At 35.2% G+C, this 21,417-nt stretch overlaps 1 protein-coding gene across 2 annotated transcripts in view; it reads right to left on the bottom strand.

Moving 5' to 3' along the window:
• Nucleotides 1–700: 700 nt before the first annotated feature.
• LOC148945363 (putative protein phosphatase 2C T23F11.1) overlaps nucleotides 701–21,417 on the bottom strand; it is a 54,004-nt gene continuing 33,287 nt past the window's right edge. For both annotated transcript variants that reach the window (XM_089099563.1, XM_089099564.1), the window contains exons 4-7: nucleotides 17,866–17,973; nucleotides 13,954–14,179; nucleotides 5,019–5,110; nucleotides 701–2,578 (exon numbers count right to left, since the gene is read on the bottom strand). In XM_089099563.1, coding sequence (XP_088955689.1) covers nucleotides 2,330–2,578; nucleotides 5,019–5,110; nucleotides 13,954–14,179; nucleotides 17,866–17,973 — 675 coding nt within the window. In that variant the 3' untranslated portion in view covers nucleotides 701–2,329. The remainder of the gene's footprint in view (nucleotides 2,579–5,018; nucleotides 5,111–13,953; nucleotides 14,180–17,865; nucleotides 17,974–21,417) is intronic.

The raw sequence follows: 21,417 nt of genomic DNA on the forward strand, positions 1-21,417 counted from the left end.
CAGAAAAACATGTGTGATTCTGTTTCGCTTGTGTTATTTTTGAAAAAGGCATAAAATGTAACGGTTTGAAAAAAAAAGAAATTAAAAGGAAATCATGCACTATTGTTTCTAAACAATCAAACAAGAAGAAGAAGAAAAAGACTCTTTGTATGACTCTCAATGGACCATTGTATGACTCAGAAATAAATGTTTGATTCTGTTACGCTTGTATCACATTTGAAAAGGTAGAAAATGTAACGGTTTGAAACCAAATAAAATTACATATAGATTAGGCATTATATTCTCCAAACCTTCAAACAAGATTAAAAAGAAATAGACTTTGAGTTTACGTGAATTCAAGACTTTCGTAAAATCTTATTTTCACCGCCTAAAAAGTTATCAATTTTTTAAAAGCTAAATTATCGCTACGGTTTGTTCTAACAATTTTTTTTTTCCAGGATAAATAAACAGATAGATAAAATAAATAGACAAAGAATCGAAGAAGTCTTTGACGCTATTAGTATCGCCCATGTTATTAAGTTGATTGAGTTTTTTATGAGCAAATCAATGAGAAGAAAACAGACAGCAAAAGATCTTTTCATATCTTCAGAGCTTTTGTATATAACGCAGAGAATATAATAATTTCAAATAGAGCGCTTTAGGCTTGAAACATTGAGTTACGGAGAGGCCATCTAGGAATAAAAAATATTACTGCTAGAAATAAATTTTTAAAATATTTAATATGGAAATCTGAATTTGCACATTTCACGACACTAGAATGAAACTATCCTGTCTCAAATACACTCCAATTAAAGTAATCTTACCTCCAGATGGGCTACAACTAAAGCGAATCTATGATCAAAAATGGATTTGGAGTCTAAGGAGCACGAAATTTTATGCTGAAACCGATTTTAAAGGGACTTCGATGACATATTTCCCAAATATCGCTTTTGTTATTCTCTTATTATTTTGCACAATGGCTATTTGAAAACTTCAAAAAGTTTCAGTATAAATCAGCAGTTTTGGACGTGGGATAGTTCCGATTAGAGATAGTCCGTGTGGAGAAGGAACAATTTTAAATCGGAGCACATTTGGAGGTGGAAAGGTTACCTTCCGGAATCTGAAATGGTGATTTGAATATATTTTTTCGTAAAAGGTCAATAATGGCAACAGAAGCTCTAAAGTCAGTGGGAACTATGGTTCGACTGCAGTGTCTAGATCTATCATAAAAGAAAGGCAAAGGTGGTTCATACACATTTTATGAATGAAGGATGATCAGCCTACCATAAAATTATCAATCCAACTGAAACAAAACGAAAGAGGACGTCCTCAAACCAGATAGACAAACATAGAAACAGGTTTAGAGGAAGTGGGAGTTTCATTCTCATGAGCAATACATGAAACTTCAAATAGAAGGGGGGAAGAAAATTGGAGTTTTGGCGGGATCAGGTGGCTTTGTACTGCGATGAATTGTTTGTAGTGGTCTTCAGGGGCTTCGTTTGAGGGGGCAAGGGAGCCAATAATGCGGAAAAAAAAACTTATATATCCCATGCCCCTTGACTATCTGGATATGGACCCTTCTTGCCCCCTCCCCCCCCCCAATAAGAATGCTGGAGATTCGACGCTGGTGGTCTTTGAATGTTGAATTGGTTTGAGCTATCCAAATTTAAACGGATGAACTTAAGAATTTAAGAGTAATTTTTTGAAAATTTGTTGAAAACTTTTTGCACAGCTTCGTTTATTTATTAAAAACGAGAAGGGACAAAACAAACCAAATCAAAATAAATTTGCAAAATATTTGCAAAATAAATTAAATTAAAATATCCATTCCATTTTCTAAACCCTCCTTTTTGAGTAAAAAGAAAAATCCGTTTTATAAGCACTAAATATACCTGTTAATCTCCCTATTTAGAACAAAATAAAAGAAAGTTAAAATTTATGATACAGATTATGAAATTCCTTGCACGGAAGGGGTGTCCAGCCCCCTTGTATAAGTACATGATTTGTCAAATTAGATTTTAAAAATCCAAATTATCAATCATTATAAGTCAAATATCAACAAACTCTTGTGGGGCATATTTTGTCATTAATCCTTATATTTAGTAGGCTTTTTAACCACCGTTCTTTGACGAGTCGAACCTTCACTGATACGAAGTGTGAGTATAAAATTAGTTTTATGAGCACTAAATTGACACACTAACCTGCTTATTTAGAAATTACCCGAGATCTCAATGCAGACAAAAAAATAAAACATAGTAAAAACAAAAAGGTCAAACGGTTAGGCGCAGTACACACCATTATTTCCTGTTCCGAGGTAATAAAACAATATTTAAAGTTTGAGGTCCTTTTGTCACTCCGCACTTTCATCTTCCTCATCACCTGACTTGGCTTTACCGCATTTTTCCACAAGCAATTTGTAGGAAGCCTCCACCGTATCAGCAGGGGGTAAAAAACACACAATTATAACGCTCATGTTATCATAACCAATTCCACCAAGCTGACTATCAGGGGCTAAACAATGATCCATCAACGCCTCACAAATTTCTTCTGGCTCCTGGGTTCCGCTGGATAAATGATTTCGGACGAAATCTACGGCTTCCTAGAGACAAAAAGTGAATTAGATACCACTTCGGCGAGTAGTTTGCTAATCAGAAGCGCCTCACTATTGAGTATATAGATTTAAAGTACCCAGAACAGTAAAAGGAAATCCGATTCTTTAAATTGTTAAAGTAGAAATTTAGACATTTATATACATCTTCAAAAATTAGGAAAACACTAACTCAATATTTAATGAAAAAGACATTCATATGCAGTTATGTTATTTTAATGCTTAGCGAGTGCCAAGTTTGAAAATGAGGAACGTGTGTGAAAAATCAGCAGAACATGAACAAAAAAACATATCACCATGGAGCTCATGATACTGTAAAATTCCTGAATGTTGTGGTAAAAGACAAACACTGTCATTAGTGGACAGTAGTGGACAGTGATTCAATGAGGAAAATCATGTAAGAATATAACCTTAACATCTTGTTATGAAATAGGAATTGAAAAGAAACCTAGATGTCATTGAATAGTTAAAAATATAAGCTATGTATTAATATTGTTATTGTTAAAATTATTCTAGATAGAACACTTCACAGTTTATTGATTTACCTACAAGAACATATTTTTAGAAAGACCAATTATAGTATTTTGTTATATTTATCCCTTTGAGTTTTAACTTAATTCAGGTCCTTAGTTTCTTCTGATTCCGAAAACATCATTTTTATCACTTAATCTTTACTATGTAAAGAACGAATATTAAATTCGATTTTTCACTCCAGACACCAAGATGAAAATTTGAGAGACGATGCAATTTTTTGTTTCATAGCCTAATAGCACTTGTAGAAAGAAGCACGAACCTTGGGGTAGTAAACTGGTTTCAAATACCATGTGTTTAACCCTGGGAACAAAAAGACAGTCTATGTTTAAATTTTTACAAGCGAAAAGTATATTCAAATTTACCGAACTAGTTTGCGCTTATTTTCCCAAGGTTCAGTGTGGCAACAATGGTGAAACTTTGCACAAAATGTCAAAAATTTCGTAATTATCATAATTCTGAAACAACTAAAAGAGAGATCGTAAGAAAAATAGTTATCAGGCATGAATAAACCTAAGATGGAAAAAAAAGTTTTTATTTTGAAAAGCGAAACTAAATTTTTAAAAGCGAAATCCCCAACCTTAAATATTTTACGAGAGTACATATAGATGTCTTTCATTCATATTCAAGAACAAAATACACATTTCAAAATAACTTTCCTTGTATTTAGATTTGTATTGGATTGAATTAAACTATAGATTAGAATAATTATTCTCAATATTAAAATTCTTGTGGGGAGTTTTTTTTTTTTTTTTACGGTCAAACCAATGCAGGGAACAAACAAAATAAATTTTGGTGGCAAATGTCAAACTAAAAGAATATCAAATAAAAAACTACTAAGACCAAGACTAAAAGAGTATATTGATATATTGTTATAATATATATAGTATATTGATATAATATGAAAACTACAAAAGTCCCCATCATTACAATCCTTGACTATGGAAAGCAAAAAATTCTTAGCCTGCCATAAAATCAGAGCTGTCGCTTCTGGGACAGAACTAATCCTCAATTCAGGATTATAGAATAGGTGAAAGAAGGAACAAGAAAAGAGAAAAGAACCAAGAATGTAGCTTTGGCCAATCGAAACGCCCTTGAAGTATTTATGCCCTAACAAAATATCAAAAGTATAGGAAATGATAGCTCAGAAAAAAGTATATATTATATTTTTCGCAAATAAGTAGTTACTCTTTTTACATCTATTAAAGGCTTTTTAATGTTTTGCACTTTAACTAACGATTTTTACCTAATATCATTAACCTACCAAACTCTAAATCCTGTACAACATTGACAGGATTTATACGCCCGTGGATTTTTGAGGAAATAGACGGACGTAGCGTTTTATTCCAGCGTTTAAAGAGCCTTCACGCGCCAATGATAAGATGGCCCTTTCACAGAAAAGGTGACGTATTCTTGGAAAATTACTTTAAATTTCTAAAACACAAAAACATGAAGAAAAAAAAACTATTTGCTGGGCTAAACCATAAAGTAATATTAAGTGAACTAGGAAGTAATAATAAATATCATATACTGAAAATACATCCAACATAGTGAGGAAACGTCTCAAACTTAAAAGACAACCTTAAAAACACTCAATAACATAGAAAGAAATATTAGTGTGAAAGCTAGCATAGAATACGCCCGTGTTAGAACAATACGACCATTTTAACGTTTCCATACAGCCTAATCTCACATATGGAAATAGGAGAACTGAAAAGATAGCTTAATTGACGGTTCTTCTGCACTCCAGGCCATTATTACAAAATACAAATTTAATATTTATTGAAGATTCTTCCCATCTGTTTTATAAACCAATATAAAAACTAAACATTCTATTTCTTGCAAAATTGTTTCTACCTATACCCCTCCATTCAATTACTTATACAATAATATTTCATACCTGACTACTGACTACATCCCAAATGCCATCACAGGCAAGTATAACAAATTCCCAGTCCTCTGTCTTTTCATGAATGGTCACGTCAGGATCACCTTAAAAACAAAGAGAAATACATAATAAGAGATGACAAATCGTCTATTGTACCGAATTTCAAAGCAAAAGTAATATATAGAAACAGAAGACAATTCGTGCATTGTACCGAGCGGAATACTCTGTCAATTGAAATTCTGCGGTTTTAGTTTTAATCTAGAGGAGCATTTCATCCAAGAGGAGCACTTGACTCTGAGAAGCAATTCATCCTAGAGGAGCGTTTCAAAATTAAGAGCAATAAACAGAAACAAAAGACAAATAATTTATTGTACCAAATTAGATAATTTCGATTGGTATTGTGCAGTTTTTTTTTACGTTGAGGAGTATTTCATCCGAAAGGAGCACTTGACTCTGAGAAGCAATTCATCCTAGATGAGCGTTTCAAAACTAAGAGCAATACACAGAAACAAAAGACAAATCATTTATTGTACCAAATTGGATAATTTCAATTGGTATTTTGCAGTTTGTTTTTTAACGTTGAGGAGCATTTTAATCCAAGAGGAGCACTTGACTCTGAGAAGCAGTTCTTCCTAGAGGAGTGTTTCAAAACTAAGAGCAATACACAGAAACAAAAGACAAATCATTTATTGTACCAAATTAAATAATTTCGATTGGTACTGTGCAGTTTTTTACGTTGAGGAGCATTTCATCCGAGAGGAGCACTTGACTCTGAGAAGCAATTCATCCTAGAGGAGCGTTTCAAAACTAAGAGCGACACACAGAAACAAAAGCAGATCATTTATTGTACCAAATTAGATCATTTCGATTGGTATTGTGCAGTTTGTTTTTTAACGTTGAGGAGTATTTTCATCCAAGAGGAGCACTTTTTCTGAGAAGCAATTCTTCCTAGAGTAGTGTTTCTAAACTAAGAGCAATACACAGAAACAAAAGACAAATCATTTATTGTACCAAATTAGATAATTTCGATTGGTATTGTGCAGTTTTTTTTACGTTGAGGAGTATTTCATCCGAGAGGAGCACTTGACTCTGAGAAGCCATTCATCCTAGATGAGCATTTCAAAACTAAGAGCAATACACAGAAACAAAAGAAAAATCATTTATTGTACCAAATTAGATAATTTCAATTGGTATTGTGCAGTTTGTTTTTTAACGTTGAGGAGTATTTTCCATCCAAGAGGAGCACTTGACTCTGAGAAGCAATTCTTCCTAGAGGAGTGTTTCAAAACTAAGAGCAATACACAGAAACAAAAGACAAATCATTTATTGTACCAAATTAGATAATTTCGATTGGTACTGTGCAGTTTTTTTTACGTTGAGGAGTATTTAATCCGAGAGGAGCACTTGACTCTGAGAAGCAATTCATCCTAGAGGAGCGTTTCAAAACTAAGAGCGATATACAGAAACAAAAGCAGATCATTTATTGTACCAAATTAGATCATTTCGATTGGTATTGTACAGTTTTTTTTTACGTTGAGGAGTATTTCATCCGAGAGGAGCACTTGACTCTGAGAAGCAATTCATCCTAAAGGAGCGTTTCAAAACTAAGAGCAATACACAGAAACAAAAGCAGATCATTTATTGTACCAAATTAGATCATTTCGATTGGTATTGTACAGTTTTTTTTTACGTTGAGGAGTATTTAATCCGAGAGGAGCACTTGACTCTGAGAAGCAATTCATCCTAGAGGAGCGTTTCAAAACTAAGAGCGATATACAGAAACAAAAGCAGATCATTTATTGTACCAAATTAGATCATTTCGATTGGTATTGTACAGTTTTTTTTTACGTTGAGGAGTATTTCATCCGAGAGGAGCACTTGACTCTGAGAAGCAATTCATCCTAAAGGAGCGTTTCAAAACTAAGAGCAATACACAGAAACAAAAGATAAATCATTTACTGTACCAAATTAGACAATTTCGATAGGTATTGTGCAGTTTTTTACGTTGAGGAGCATTTCATCCGAGAGGAGCATTGCAAGACAAAGAAAAATACACAAAAACAGAAGATAATTTGTTTGTTGTCCCTAACTGGATGACTGTCGGTTGATATTCTCCAGTTTGTACTTTATCCTAGAGGAGCACTTGGAGTAATTTATACTTTAGGAGCACTTGAACCTAGATGAGCATTTCAAAACAAAGAGAAATACAGAGAAATGGAAGATAGTGCTCATTGTTCTATATTTGATACCGTCAATTCACACTGTGCAGCTTTTTCGCCAAAAAGAGCCTTTGGTCCTGTTGCTTGGCACTTCCAACTATTCAAGTCAGTTCATTCAGATACACTCATGATAGAAGACAATCCGTTTACTTTGCAAAGTTGGACAGTGTTAATATAAAGAATAAAGTGTCGATCATAACTGACGAATAAACTATACATAATTCACGATGATACGATTTTTTTCTTTTTTTTTTTACCAGAGGAGCATTTCATCCTGCTTTCAGTACATTTAACGATAGACATTTGTTTGTTTAGATGCATTTTTTATCTTTCTGCTGTTTTTCTTTTAATTAAAATGCAGCTTATTCTTTGTCGTTTTTTTTTATTATTTTGTTTTTCATTAAAAAAAATTACGCACAGAAACTTGTACTGTTAGGTTTCTATTTGCATTGTAGTTTCATTACCTTTCTCATTTTAAAGCCTTGTTCAAGCTAGACTCGACTCTATATTGTTCGGTAAAAAGATTTCTAAAAAAGAAATTGTCGTTATTAAGAAAGAAAAACTGGATGGCTTGCAACAGCTAAGTCACTTGTTTTACCTCATATTTGTTCATAACGAACATTGCCATGAAGAAATAAGTTTCCACGACTGTAGAAAACACAATGGGAAAAAGCAAAAAGAAGAAACCTTCACAAGACCTGCATTTGAAATACAGACGTTAGCAATAAGTGCTGAGTAGAAAAAGGATAATTCATTTATCCAAGAAAAAAATATTTCCATTATATTTTGGCTTTTCCGAGCAAATGCAAAGGTTAATTTATGATTCAACTTTATTTGACTTCCGGGGAAATTCCACTGCAAAATAAAGAGATGCACAAATTTTAAACCTAAGACATCCATAAGGAATAATGGGAAATTTTTTATTGTTGCATAGAAATGTTATTAAAAAAGTTGTTTTCTTAATTTTCAATTATTAATTTAATTCTTAATTTTTAGTATGTAGATGCCAAATAATGAACTTCTAGGAAAAAGAGAATTTACGTCAATCGATTCCAAAACCTGGGATCAACTGAAAGTTGTTCCTTATTGAGAGATTTACAGATGCTGATATAGGCAACCCAGCATTTTCAGCCCACAGATAAAACAAAGATTTCCAAAAATTAGATTCAAGACAATAAACAAAAGCAAAACAAAATTTATTTTTTTTCTTTCAAGCTATATATTCTTTTCTAGGATGATACTTTCTTTTGGCAGCAGAATGCAAAACGGCTCTGCTCAGTGAAAGATTTATTTGGGAGGGGCAGGGCAGAGACTTCCCCCTGGGTTTAGTGCAATTTCTAGTTATGTGCAGAAACCTATGGTTTTAATTACATTTATGGGATCCTACCAAGAGGAAATAATTATTTGTCAAAAAAAAATAGTTAAAACTAGCAGAATTTATAAATTATTTAAATTGGTTAATAAAACACAAGGGGGGGGGGTATGAACGAAGAAAATAGCATAAATAACAAGGAACATGGTAACTATTTGAATGGCCTATTTCAAATTGCCCCCCCCCCCCCCAGATTTCGATCATTGGTGCCCATGTCATATTGAACCTCCCCCAAGATTTTGCTATAGATCTGCCCCTACAATCCCTTGCTACAAAAACCAAGAGGAAAAAATCTAGCCTACAAATTTGTTGAGCACAGTAGACAGAATATACCAGAAAGCTTATCGCAGATCATTTCTGGTCTTCGTGAACAAAAAGCTCCTCCCACTTATTTCTGCCTTAGCTTGTCTCGCTTGTCTAGCTTGTTTCTGCATTAGCTTTATTTCCGTTTGTTTCAATGCACTTTGATGGAAACAGTCAGAAACAGACTAACCTGTCTAGCATGTCTAACATGTTTATATCTGCCAAAACGTTCTCCGGAGCACTCGCACCCCGGTCCGGGTTTTTATAATGGGTGAGATAGAGAATGATCATACTGGATAATATATGAACTGTGTTGTTGAGCAAGAAAAGGCCCATCAAAAAGAGTCAGCTGATGACTAATAAAAGATCTATTTCTTTCCAAATTAACAAGACGAGTCCGTAAATGCCAATTTGGGCGTTTCAAGGTTGGAAAATCAGCTTGGATCGAGACCAGAGGCGGAACCAGGAATATTTTTTTTTGGGGGGGGGGGCGCAAAATAAGTTGATCCGATAAACTTGAGTTATGAGCAAGTTTAATTAACGCAAGCTTCGGTTAATTAAGTAAACTAGACTACTTTAGACTACGTTAGGGGGGGCACGTGCCCCCCTCGCCTCTCCCCTAGATCCGCCACTGCTCGAGACACTCATTCAGAAAACTTAACATCCGGATTTTTAGTTCGAAAACGCCATCCAAATCTTAATTTTGATTTGGGTTTATTAAATTTATGTTCTGTTTCAGACTTGCCTTTTATATATTTGAGGTTTAATGTGTGACCAAAACTATTTACATAAATCCTTCGGCAATAATTTAAATAAGAAGCAATCAATAAACAATTGCCATAGTTCGGAGGGGGGGAAACGATTAGTTGAAGAAAATTAATAGATTAAAAGCTTATGAGGGGATATTTTTAACAACGTATTTGATACGATCAAAATCATTACCATTTTCATCAGAATAGAACTGAATTCATCATCGTTGGAACTGTAAAGACCATTATCAGAGGTTATTGGGCTCTAATCTACTGACTCACCTATCTTCAAATTTAGTAAATTTAAGAGGGAAAATCTTCCGGCCATAATATATTTTGTCATATGGGGGTAAATCAACCAAAAAACCTGTGATAGTTCTTGTTTTGAATTACAAACTTTCAAATATTGGATTTTTTTTTATATATATAAAATTCCAGGAGGGATATTGGTCCATTTAATTACATATATTATTCCTAAAAAAAAATTCATTCGAGTATAAAATGAGAAAATAATCCTTCATTAAAAGGATGGTGGATCTTTGATAGTATTAAATCAAAAGTTTCTATCTCAAATGAAAATAAACGGCGACATTAAAACTTAAAACGAAAAGGAGTTATCCGAAATATGAGGCAGTATACAACCCTCCCCTTTCTTAACGCTGAAGTTTTACTAGTGCTTTACTGAAAACATGTTTGATTCCAACAAATATTTTTCGAGATGAAGGAGGTTACAGGTTACATCTATATTAATGTGAATTTTCATCTGATTCATCTAAAGCATGTGCCATGCGAAAAGTTCAAGAATGTGGGCTTAGAAACACTTTTGAGGCCTGAGGTGCCTCCTCCTCATAAAAGATACCGCCGTCCTCCATCCAACTAGCTTCTGCACACCAGTTTTATCGGATAAACGGTATATAATAACAGTACATATTTCATGAACTAACAGCATGTTTAAGGAAGAGAGGTATACTACGCCAGTATGACCTCTTCGACTGGGAGGCCAGATGAATACCATTATCAAAATTTCTCGATTTTTATAGATAGTATTTCGGCACTGTTTCCGCTAATTTTACTGTCTTGCGGGACAAAATACCAAAGATGTGCCCGAAACGCATACGTGGCTCTCTTTTTCTGGAAAAAAATAATATTTTTTAGGCTCATCTCACATTGCTTTGTCTTGGTTTTGGGACAATGATTTACACTTATTAATGTTAAACTTGCTCTATTTTAGACATGATTTTTGGACTATTTGTATGGATTTACTGTTTTGTCCTAGGTGATTGGATGGATGAGTAAGGTGAGTAACCTTGTTCAAGTGCTCATTTATCTCAGTTACTAAATTAGGATATTTTTTTTTGTTTTGACCAAGTAATTAGCTGTAATACACTATTGCTTTAGTGCTCATACATGCTCAATTTCATTGCTCCATTTTCATCAACATCCCATCCATTTTTATCTAATCTCTTATTCTACAATTATACATTATAAGGGATTATAGATTTGCAAATAAAACTATAATTCACATGCTAATAGCTTTTGGTGAGTAAATTTACAATTAAAGAATTTTGTGCATTCAGGGTCAGCATAAATAGTAGTTTCTGTGGACGCAAAAACATTGTAGTTGGAACTTTTTTCTTGAAGTTTTGGTTTCTATTGACAATAATCGCTGTTTAGTTGCAGTTTATTTCTATGTACTATTTGATTGAGGGATCTCCTTAATTCAAGAAAAGCTGTGACTCCCCACCTTAGACCCCTTTTTTTTAATTAAAGTTTAATACTCATGTAATAATAGTTCGATTACTGCTGAATAGTTATTATCCCTGAAAAAGTGCACCCCTTAAAATATTTCTCGGAGAGGGGAGGAGGGCTGAAATATCAAAAAGGATCTTAGGGTCATAGCTTTCACAATTTTCAAGGGATTGTTTTTAGAAAATATCCTATACCCCTGCCCTTATTTACAGATAAGAAAATAAATATAACCATTCTGTTGCAACACTTAGAATAGTTCCACAGTAAAATGTAAGCTGTCACCCCATAGCACCCGTATAACAGGCTTAGCTCAAAAATCATTCTAATCGTAAAGGGAAATTAGAGGAGAAATTCAAAACAGAAATATCAAATATATTAGAAGCGAATTAAATATTTGAGATATCCAAAAAAAAAATTGGGCTATCATTTTTACGATCTTCAAAGTAAGTTCTTCTTAAAAATTATGTTTAAAGGGGATGCTCCCCCCCCCGGCCCCCTGTGTGTAAATAAGCATATGAACGCAACCTTTTATGTTAATCTTATAACAGTTCTGCATTAAGAGGGGAACTGTCACTCCCCAGCACCCATATTGTAGGCTTAGGCATAGCCTGCAAAAAGAATGAAGCAAAGGAAGATATTCTTCCAACCATCCCCATCTCCCCTATATTTATCTGAAAGCACGCTGAAAATCAGAATATTAGTGCCTAAAAAAGCATTTTTTGAGGACTCTGGCAGCACAAACCCCTCCCAATCAGAGAAACATCCACAGAGATTCTTGCCCAATAGCTGATATGCAATTCAGCAGCACTTTACATAATTTTATGAAGCCTCAAATTAATAAACTCAGTTATAGGCAGCTTGAAAATGGTTGTCTACGAGTCATCAAACGCTATTTTATATGGACTTCGTGTATCCTTAAGAACATATAAGCCACCGCGTGGCGTTATGGCTTCAGAAACTGGGAAGAAGAATATATGGCTTTTGATAATTTTAGATGAACTGCCTATATCATTTTTTAGTTTTTCAGACATTATTAGCCGACTTGCTCTTTACTTACAGTTACGTTCCCACGAACTGTTCGACTGAAAACTATTAAGAAGATATTGCGCAAAGATACAGAAAATTTCCAAGAAAAGAAAATTCTTGGTTCTTACCTTAAAAAAAAAAACATAGAAAACCTATTCAAACGTAATCGAAATACTATTTAAAAACAGTGTCAAATTCATTTTCCCTGTTAGTTCCAAATATACTACCGGGCCATATTCAGAGCCATGTGGGGCCATAATCGAGGCCGTAAAGGCTACAAGTTATGAAAAGAGTTCAAAAGGATAAAGCGAGCTTGGGATACACTATAATACTACAATAAATTATATTTTTCTAAGCTTGAGGAATAACGGCTTACTGTTAGCATAGAACTTCTTGTAGTAGATACTCTTTTAAAATAGCGTACTTAAAAATCAGATTCATAGAACTGTCTAAAAATTAAATAAAACAGTCACTGAAAGAATTCTAAGAAGAAAAATGCAAAAGAAAACCTTCTAGGTCAAGAAAACTACATTCAAAAAAAATGATAATGATAATAATAAAATAAAAACGGCAAAGATACCGAACCGAAAACTTGGTATCATAATAAAATTTGATAAATTTCAAAGAGATATTTTATCTCAATTTTCATCAGAATCTTCACCTAAGATTAAGTTAAGTTTTTTTTTTGATCGGAAAAATAAGATCAAACTTTATTTTGAAAACTTCTGTAGTGTTTCTAGGATGACAAAGCAGATGAATATCGTGTCTAAGCAGACTATTACATCAGCCAGCATTTTCTGTAAAGTGAAAAAGATCATACTTGACAATACAAAGACAAAACAGTATTGAAGATGAGAAAGCTACCCCATTAGAAAAATAAATCACAATCAGAATTTTTTTTCAACTTAAAAAATCTCTTTTGTTAAGGGATATCCTAGGGCAAGGGGTAAAAAATAGTTTGATATACGGGATCTGCTCTAATCTGGGGTGTATTATCATGTTGCTATTGTGACATACTTTACTGAGTCAATATATTCGTTCATTCATTCATAAGGATTCTTGTTTTTGTTTCGCTTTTTTTTTTAAAGCTGGGTGACAATAAAACCTTATAAATTCGATGAGGGTAAAAGACAAACATAGCCCACTCCAAACATTCCCATCATTTGTAAACTTGCAACAAAAAAAAGAAAAGATATAAAAACTCGAAGTCCCTGAAAAATTGGTAAGCCAAAAAAAGGTTTAAGTTTGTTGGAAATGAAAAACACATCATCATACGAGAGACAAACACATGACATTATGAGAGGGGACGGATACTAGCACACGAAAAGTAGTCTCAAGACTACGGTCTACTGGTTGACCTAAAATGGGAAGTGGAACTGAAATTACTTTCCAACGAGACCCTATAGACTACAATAAACTTGTTCCTATGATAAGCCCAAGAGAAAAGAACTTACAAAGTACTGTATAGACTTCTTATTCCAGAATATTTTATATCTATAGCAAGAAAATAAGAGAGATGTACACGATACCTGTTACTATCTGTTCTTGTGGTGGTAGATCCTTTTTGGCCTTCATAGAAAAATCCCCCAGAGCTCTGGAAAGAGCCAGATTTCCATTAACTCTGTCAAAATCTACCCAGCCTCCTGCGTTTTCAATACGTCGTCTTTCCCGATCTATGTAAGGCTTGTGATCTTCTGATAATGGAAGGGCTTTACCATTCACACTAGCTACTGCACGTGAGTCACCAGCATTGCCCTAAAAACAGAATAAATTAGCCACAAATTGAGCCAAAATAGAACATTTCGGTATTGGTTCGGTCCGCTAGAGAAGAGCTTGGCATCTCTACCATGCAGACATTAAGCTTGGTAGGTGCAGCAAAGTACAAGCTTCACGTCTTTTCAAGGATTAAATTAACATTCTCTAAGGATAATAGGATGATTATTGGCCGTTCCTTACATCAAGTAGGCTAATATTGTCAAGCAAAATTCTTGTGTATCATTAGGGGAATCCACCATACTAATATCAGTTCCTTGACAGTGGAAAAATACCTCTCACTGTTTTTATAGATTTTAAAAAGGCATTTGATACGGTTGATTTTAGTATTTTACTAAATAGATTAAAGCTTTTAAGGGTTAAAAGGGCTTGTTTGAATTGGTTTGATTCTTTTTAAAGGGGAGGTCAATAAAGGTTGTAATTGATAGTGTAACCTCTAGTCCATATCTTGTGAATTGTGGCGTTCCACAGGGTTCTTTGCTGGGTTCGCTTTTATATTTGGTTTATGTAGATACTATGAGATTTTACCTTCGTGATTCGTGTCTTACTTCGTTCGCAGATGACACTGCTATTTCTTTTCGTGGGGTTTCTTGTGGACGAGTTAATTAATAATGTAAATATGGTACTAAATTATTTAAGTGTGTTTACGTCTTTAAGTATGTTGGCGGTTAATGTAAAAAAAAGACAAATTTTATGGTTTTTAGTCGAATTGGTAAGCCCATTGATCTCGGTGGGCGAATATTATTTTCTGGTAATTCTCTAGAACAGGTTAAAGGAATGAGGTATCTAGGTTTTTACCTAGACTGCAATATGTCTTGGAAACGTCACAGGGATCTTGTGGCATCAAAAGTTGCAAGAGGCCTTGTAATTATACGTCGATTGAAGCACTTCGTACCGGGTCGGGTGATATTGCTTCTGTATCATGTGATTATTAGCCACTATATGGGCTAGCAATTTTTTTTGGTAATTTTAGGCGTGTACAGGTATTACAAAATAAGGCAGTTTGTTTGATAGGGGGGGGGTAAGTTAAACAAACTGACAATAAAGTAGCATGTTTTATGAAATTAAAGGTGATGTATGGGGGCAAGTTACTAACAGGCTACGGTTTTTACTTACCAGTGTTTTCATGAAGTGTGCCCATTGGTGTTTTTAGATTTTTTTTTTTTTTTTCAACAAAATAGTGATTTGCATGATTATTATACAAGTAATGCGAATAATCTGGTAACAGAGTATAGGAGTGGAAGTCATACTGGATTTCAAATGAAACATCTGGGCTAGGGGGTATGGAATTCCCTCCCAGATAGTGTTAAGGCGGCTGAACACCAGCATTTGTTTAAAAAGAAAGTAAAGAATTTTTGTTAGGGGGGTGAGGAACCGGGATTCAGAGATTGAAGATTTATGTTATTATTTATTTTCTTTTGTTAATATCTTCTCTTTTTTTTCTTCTGTGTTTTTGTGAATGTTCATCAGCATGTGTGACAATGAAATTAAAATTTACTTAGAAATTTAAAAGTTATTTTTTAAGTATGTTGAATTAGTTTGTGGTAACCACCCAGTGCCAGTGCATTTATGTCTTCCCACGGGCGGTTACCTATGGATCATTTTTAACTAGGTCGTTTTTGTAATAAATAAATGTAATCTAATCTAAAAATCTACTGCTATTACTGACGAAAAGTTACACAAAAAATAATGGTTGAGGCCAAACAACCGCGCACGCTCCTCCTCCGCCCATATCTGTTTAGAAATTCACTCTTCACTCCCTCCATGAAGTTCCTGCTTTCTATATATTTTGCAAAACAAGCTCTCTTCATCCTATTCCACGTCCTGCTGATCCTTTGCTTCCACCTAGATTTCCTCTATACATCAAATCAGCCGTACACGCTGTATTTATTTAAACTCGGTGCCATGACTTTGATAAATCAAAAGCATCACGAGCCATGCTTTTGAAAAGCCATTGTTAAATCGGCTTTTCATTTTAAAAGTTGCTTAACAAATTAAAATGAGACAAGGTCAATCAGTTTGTTTTTAAATCAAGGACTGTGAATCAGGGTCGTTGTGGTCAAAACAACCATGTAGCTAAATATGGTCACAAAGCAGAAAACAACACCATTTAAATATCAATATGCCAATTTAAATGTCAATATCAAAATAAAACCTCCCATAGAAGAAAATAAGTTCAAAGGAATGTGCAACATTACATCCAAATACTTTCATTTTCAACAGAAATTTTTGTCCCATTTGGTAAATTGCGAACTTTAGATCCGCGTTGTACCATACGACGTACTTTAAAAACAGACTTTTCCGAAACCAAATTCGAAAAACATTGGTACATACAATAAGAACATTGGTACATACAAACTTATTGCACATTATACGGGACATATTAGAAAAAATCATAATTTAAAAATAGTACGCCGTACGAAAATTCAAACCTTTTTCAAATCGATAGACAAATAATTAAATGTTGGAAATTAATATTGCTACATGACGTACTAGAGACTAATATAGTCAATTGGCCTCCCTTCAAGTTAATCTCGGGGGGGGGGGGGGGCTTTCCTTCCTAACAGACGAAGTATACTTTTTTTTTCTTTTTTTTTTCATTGGAAAAGCATTAACGTTTTTTTGTGTTGTCGGACAAAAATTAAAATGTGCCTTCGTTTTCTTTTCTTTCATCGGTCTAAGTGTTTTTGGTTTTATAGGGCATTAAGAAGGTGTCGTCGTTTTTATATTGTACTCAAATTTACCAAGAATTGTTTAGCTGTTTTTTTTTTTTTCCGGTGCACAGACAGACACTCAATTTTACATCCCTTAAAAAGATGTCTAATTGCATATGTCTTAATAAAAGAAAATAAATAAATAAAATGAAAAGGCACAAGCGATCCTATTGAAAATTTAAGAACTATTTTGTCCGTGTTCACATATAAAGATATTTTGCTGATTACAATAAGAAAGTTATCAATTAAAGTATCACTATTGTTATAATGGCTATAATCAGAAGATGGACAATCAAACTGATTTTTTTCACCTAAAATTGTTTTTATTTTGTGTTTGAGCATACTCAAAATTGGGACCCATTTTTGTGTTTAATGTTTCGCAACAAGCACATCAAACACGTGCTTCACTGCAAAACTTTAATGAGAATGTTTGCAAAAAACTAATTTCTAATTGGCAAAGATTTTGCCAAATAATTTGCCAATTTATTATACCTAGTTTGCCCACGTACTAATTTAGTATTTCTGTCTTGGAAAATAATTATTTAAAAGTTAATCTACCGGCACCAAGACTGGCTTTAGACCTAATCCAAGAATTCTAAAACTATTTGAAACCATGAAAAAAGCGCACATATTCTATGTGACGTATCTTAAACAAGCAATAAGTTAATTTACATTTATAATTGCCTGAGTGATTTTCGGTAACACGAACCAGATTTCAATCGAAGTTTCAAGTTTTAGCAAGTGAAAAACGTTCGCAAGTTTCTCTAAAAATCACATGGTATTAGTAAAGCATTAAATTAGTACTAACTTTGAAAAAAAAATTTTTAGAATTTTATATGTCAATTTTACTTTTTTTTAGTGTACGAACGACAGGGGGGACCCGTATTGTGAAGGGGGGAAGAGGGAACCAAAGAAATCAGAGGGTTGATAGGAAATAAATATTAAATTACTCACACAATATAATTTATTGTCCTTAATCAAGACAGTGACAGCAGTGGTTCCTCCAGATTCAAAGGTTGGTTCAAAAACAGCTCTCATGTCATTGTCACACTCCAGAAATGACTAAAAAAAAAATCCACAATTAATTGATAGCACAAATAAACTGAATGGCTCAGTGAGAAAAGGATAGTGTTCTGTAAACACAAAATTGCAAAAAATGGGCCCAAAAATGAAGAAATGTGTCCAAAGATAGATACGAAAGTGGACCCCTTTCAGGCCATTTTCAACTACCAATACCAGGACCACTAAAAGGGAGGGGAGCAGGTTCCACTACCCAAGAGCCATAGCTCTTGGAGGTAGGGAGGGGGATTAGGCGTCTTCATTCTATATACTTAATAGTGACTTAAATTTTATAACAGTCGGGAATAAAATATTCAATGACACTTTTTGCCCCTTTTTCTGTCTTCATTAATATAAGTGGATTAGCATTAGAATGCATAAAAGCTAAAGAAGAAGTTGAATTTTGAGCCATCGTTCGGTTGGCAGTGCCCCTCTAGCCCTAGTTACTCTTTATAGTCCAGTAAATCTACGGAAAAAATCGACCATCTGGGACAAAATTGCAATATAAATGATTTTTACACCATTTTGTAGAGAAAAAAATTATGTGCAACATACCAAAAGTCCCCAAAAATCTCTTTGGCGGAATAGGGTAAAAACGGGAGGAAAGGGGAAAATCCAGGGGAAAACTCGAAAATCTACGACCGGTAGTTTTTGATGCTGAGAATGGCATTCCTTATGCCCTTGGGTCCAAAAAGATCGTATATGCGTTTTTTTACTGCTGTGTAATTAGTCGTTCCCCCGTTTTCCCACTTACAGGAGGAAAAGAGGGGGTAAGTAAAAATCCTATACAGCAGTCTGCAAGACTTGTTTTCGGGGGTTTCTCAGTGCGAGAAGAATGGATACATTACTTTGATTGCTCTATCATTAGCCTTTCCCCCCGTTTTCCAGTTACTAGGGAAAAAGAGGGGAAATCAAGATATCCTCTAAAGGGAAAAGATAGTCAGACGGCTCTATAGAATTTGGAGATGATACAAAAGTCTATCAACTCGGTTTTAAAATCCTTTGACAACGTTTTGGCGAAAGTTTAATATTCTATTCCCTGGTGCTTCTCTTTTCCTCTTTGCTGGAGATTCACTACCTATTGGTAGGTTCAATCGGTCAAGCAATAATGCAGGCTTGCCTGTCCCCAATCTTTGCTTGCTCCTTTGCAAGTATACCTTGGAGTCAAGCTACACCAGCAATCTGGTTCACGTTTTTTCATCGAACAGCTGAATAGGCTAAGTTTTTCTCTTCTTACTCTGAAGTGCTTCGATTCAAGCGTTCTGCCGCAGTAACTCATGGTACAGAATTTCCAGGGATGACTTCTGAAACTTTCATCCAGTTCATTGGTGACAATGTCGACCACAAAATTTACACTATCGACGGAAAATGTACTTTCCATGGGATGGGCATGCTAGCTGCTACAACACCAAGGCTACCCAAATTTCAAATCATAATCTCACGAGCCGTTGTAAACCTTGAAGTACTTCAGCAAGTTGGACAAGTGCCTTTCTTCTTCTACAACAGAAGCCAACAGGAGAACAGTCTTGTGTACAAACCCATCCCGACCATCACCTTCGACGACAAGATCGATAGAATTGACCTAGTAAAGCTCGCAAGCTTAATACAAGACACAAAACAGGCCAGATAGAATGTATTTACCCAAGAAATTAACCTTGGGTCACACACAGACACATCGTTGAGTGTTTTTCTATCTCATATCAAGTGTAACCCTTCATACTTTTCTTGTGCATACACAGCCTTACGTTTTGTCTCTAATAACGCACGTCAACATGTAACGGTAACAGTTTTTACTTTCAACCAGCCTTTGTACATGAAAGCGGTGAACATCATTAATGCTGAGCCTGCTCATAGTCATCTCAAGGCAGCAGTTCCAATGATCGGTGGTCTCCGTTGCCGTATGAGCTTTCTTGGAGCAATCGGGCACTTGATGACGGAAAAACGAATAAAAGAGGAGCTCGAATGCTTATATGCCGGTAACATCATTAAGCATATGCGTAGCGGTAAGGCTGTTTCAAGAGCCATGAGATTGCACGAGCTTATAGATTCAGCATTGCAGATCACTCTCATTTGTAAATTGTATGGTTTCGACTGCACAGATGACATACATGCGAGTCATCAAGACTTTGCAGAAGCTTCGGCAATATGTATAGCTCTACTGAATGGGGAAGTAATTCTTGAAGACGCATCCAACGCAGACGTAGAGCGTCGGTTCCAAACGCGAATGACGGAGTTTCAAGACACGCTGCAGAACAACAGGACTGCAAAAATATGGCTTCAGTATTAAGAAATGTTCAGCGTGCTGAAGAAGGCCATTAAGGCAGAACAGACCGGAAACTGGGTGCAGTATCTTCAAGCACTCTCTGAGACACTCACTTTGCAGCTGCAGGCTACGACCTGTACACGAAATCGGTGAGAATATTTCTAAAGCAAGTGGCAGAGCTGAAAGAAAGTAACCAGAAGCTGTATAAAGACGTCGAGGATGGGATGTTTGTCATTCGAAGAAGCGATAGATTTTGGACTGGGAAAAAAAAATCTCTCCCAACTTAATAATTGAGCAAGTACTGATGAGGTCACTGAAAACAAGCATGGGGCTCACGAGAGAAAATGGAATGAGTGAGACGCAAAGGTTGATCTGGATAATGTCAATGCCAGTGCGAGCTGAAATTAATAAGCTTATGCAGTCACTCACCGGCGTTGAGTACGTGTCATCTGACCAACAAGACCAGCTCGGTAAGAAAGAGATAGAAAGGACCTAAAGGATTTAGTAGCTTTTTTGCGCAGTCCTGTCCGTACGACAACTGCACTCAATTGCGCAATATATCGAATGATATGACATCAGCTAGGGATTTCAACGCGGATGCAGCAAAGGCGATAGAAAAACAATTTCTGAAGTCAGTGAACGACGCCGATGCCGATCACTACATCTTCAAGCGGAAAAGCAAAGTGATTACGATGGCCTATCAAGGCAACATTTCCGAAGCTGACGGTGAAGATATACAAATTGACACAAGTCTTCTGTTCCTACGTCTTGCAGCAGGGGCAAATACAGCCGGAGGGGATATGGAAGAAACTCTCCAGCTATCCTACTGCCCTTTCCGAATCGCCAAGCCTGCCGTGACAGCCAAATAAAGCGGAGCTAGCGAAAGCTATTTGGAAATTAGCAAAGGCAGAACCTGTGAACGTCCTATCAAAAGAGCCGGGAAAATAGGAAACACTTTCGAACAGATTTGCAACAGTTACGCTTCATTCGTAACTCAGAAGTGTTCAAATGCTTCTGTCGTCTTTGATGGTTACACTTCAGGTCCGTCTACCAAAGATGTCACCTAGGTTAGACGAACGAAAGATTTCCAGTGTCGATTTCACACCGAGTATGAAGCTGCAAAGGAAGAAGGGGAACTCCTTGCGGAATCCCAACAATACGCAGAACATTATTCGAGCTATTGG

The sequence above is a fragment of the Artemia sp. Qi Xiang Cuo genome, chromosome 13, assembly GCF_049724085.1.
Source record: "Artemia sp. Qi Xiang Cuo chromosome 13, ASM4972408v1, whole genome shotgun sequence".
NCBI lineage: Eukaryota > Metazoa > Arthropoda > Branchiopoda > Anostraca > Artemiidae > Artemia > Artemia sp. Qi Xiang Cuo.